Below are 2,357 nucleotides of genomic sequence, written 5' to 3' on the forward strand. Positions count from 1 at the left end.
CAGATGCGGGAGGGGGGGGGGGGTTCTGAGGATGGGGCCGTACCAACGTAAGCGACGCATTCTAAGGACTATGTGGCAATGATTGTCAGACAATCAGGGCAGCCAGACATACTCCAAATTTCGCGGTTTCTGGTGTGCGACAAAGGCGATATTTGCAACATCCCCCGTATACACTTGTTGTAAAATGCACAGTATTTCTCCGTCTCGTCTTCGCTAAGGGTAAAGCACTCGATAGCATATAATAATACCGAGAATACCACACTTCGGAGAAAAATAAACTTCTGCCTCAGGCTTACATCATGCGAGTTCCAAACTTTCTGGAGTCATGCCATTCTTTGCCCCGCGAGTTGTATGCGCCTACGAATGTGGGTTTCATTATCCCGCTTGCCGTCCATTATGGCACCGAGTACACTGAATTTATCAGTGCATTTGATCCTGGACTTTTCCGAGCTGCTTCCCTTACTCTCCAGGTTAATGCACAGTTGTGCTGGATTCAGCGGATTTCGTTAATGAGTAGTTAGAATGTTGTAGTCACTCGAAGACACAAAAGATTGTCCTCTATAGTTGTCTTATAATTGTGATGTAGCTGTGTATCTAGCGTCAAGCTAGTATGTTAGTCTGCTACGATTGAACTTCTATAGATCTTGAAGCTGTTATTAATCTTACGTTCTACGTGAGATCAGACGGGGTTTCGTTAACTCAAAGGATATTGGAAAACTGTCATACAGTCTCTTGCACTTCTCCGGTGCTACCACGAGATTCGCAACTTTTCCGTCTTCCTCGAGATACGATAGCTGACGGTCAGCTCCTTCGATTGTGGAGGCAGGTATTGTAACGTCGTCGGCAAAACTTGAGTTGTTGAGACATAGTCCGAGATCCTGCTTCCGGATACTGAGTCTGCTGTAGCGTCCGGGCTGTATCTCCTTGACTAACCGAAATCCGTAATACGGACTTCGTAACCCGACTCCCTTATCCTTTGGTTGAGGATACGGTCCGAACCGCAGATATAGTGGGGGACTTCAGCAGTCACCTTGTCGCAGTCCGCCTTTGAGCTCGATTGTCTGCTCTCTCTTGTGTAACCTTATTGTAAGTTTTGACGATTCATGGCAATTTTTTTACAATCCTGATGTACTTCGGATGCACTCGAGCCAAACGCAGAGATCCATACACATGATCTCGAGATATATTGTCAAAGGCCTTTCTGGAATCAGTACTGGTCAATGTCAGTGGTAGTTTGGAAGCATTACACTTGTCTATCAATAATTTTAACGCGTGTGTCACTTCTGGGCCGGATCTCCCGCGGCGGAAGGCCACTTGAGAGTTATCAATTTTTCTGTCAATATCGGGGTAGATCCTTACGAATATAATAATGCTCAAGATCTTTCCTGTAGGCTACAGGCAATGTGCTACAGGCTGTAGCACATTGTGCTAATATAGTACGATAGTTCGAGCAATCGGTTTTGTTCCCCCTCTTATATATCAGCGTAATTTTCGAGATATTCCATTGCTCTAGTAGTCTCTCGGCTTCAAAACAGGCTTGACATACCCTCTGTATGCTCTTTGCCACTCCGATTGAATCGGACCGATTCCGATCTTGAAAACTTCTGCCGCCGGCAGACTGCCGATAAACCATCCACGCCGCTACTTTTCTTGTTCTCAAGACGTTTTATGGCTTCTGTAACCTCATAGATCTTACGTCTGGTGGTGCGGGCTCATGATCTTCATTTGGGACAGTTATGGCCATCCCGTCTGTTTCGTCATAGCTTTCATAGTCAACTGGGTCATCGCCGATGACTCATCGGCATATAGGACCATGCGCACCATGCGGTCCCTGCCACATAGAACCTTCGGCGCATTCGCAGGTTCTCCCACTGTATACACACCTCGCACCATATTCGGGCTTGGATTGAGCTCTAATCCGAAGTATGCTTCTATCATGAATCAGCTCACGAAGCTCGAGCCCAAGGTCGTGAGAGAGAACACATTCTCTCTCTATTTAAAGCCCAAGACCCCTAGCACAGGGATTTACGAAGGCGAACTTCTTCTAGGTGGAGGAGATCCCAAACTATACGAAGGAGAGCTGAGTTATGTACCCGTCGAAGCCCAGGCCCCTTGGACGGTGAAGCTGAAGGGTGTAGAGATTGTTACTGGACAGATCACACCTTACAACGAAAGAATATTTCTGGATACTGGAACCAACTTCATAGTATTCCCGATTTCTCAAATAAATAAGCTTATCGACGATATTGCCAAGCAGGCCAGTGATAACGCCAAGGAGAAGGTTGAGATTATATACCACGAGTCTGTTAAAAGATGGACATACGACTGTACCTACCGCGAGTACCTGCCGACGCTCA

General features: G+C 46.5%; 1 protein-coding gene across 1 annotated transcript; it reads left to right on the plus strand.

Annotated features, from left to right (window-relative positions):
* Window positions 1-1,936: 1,936 nt before the first annotated feature.
* Pmar_PMAR011454 (conserved hypothetical protein) lies at window positions 1,937-2,340 on the plus strand (the record flags this gene model as incomplete). Its single annotated transcript, XM_002781272.1, has 1 exon — window positions 1,937-2,340. A coding segment is annotated over one exon (404 nt), but the record flags the coding sequence as incomplete, so codon positions are not given.
* Between the last annotated feature and the right edge of the window lie 17 nt (window positions 2,341-2,357).

This window comes from Perkinsus marinus, assembly GCF_000006405.1.
Source record: "Perkinsus marinus ATCC 50983 genomic scaffold scf_1104296942954, whole genome shotgun sequence".
NCBI lineage: Eukaryota > Perkinsozoa > Perkinsida > Perkinsidae > Perkinsus > Perkinsus marinus.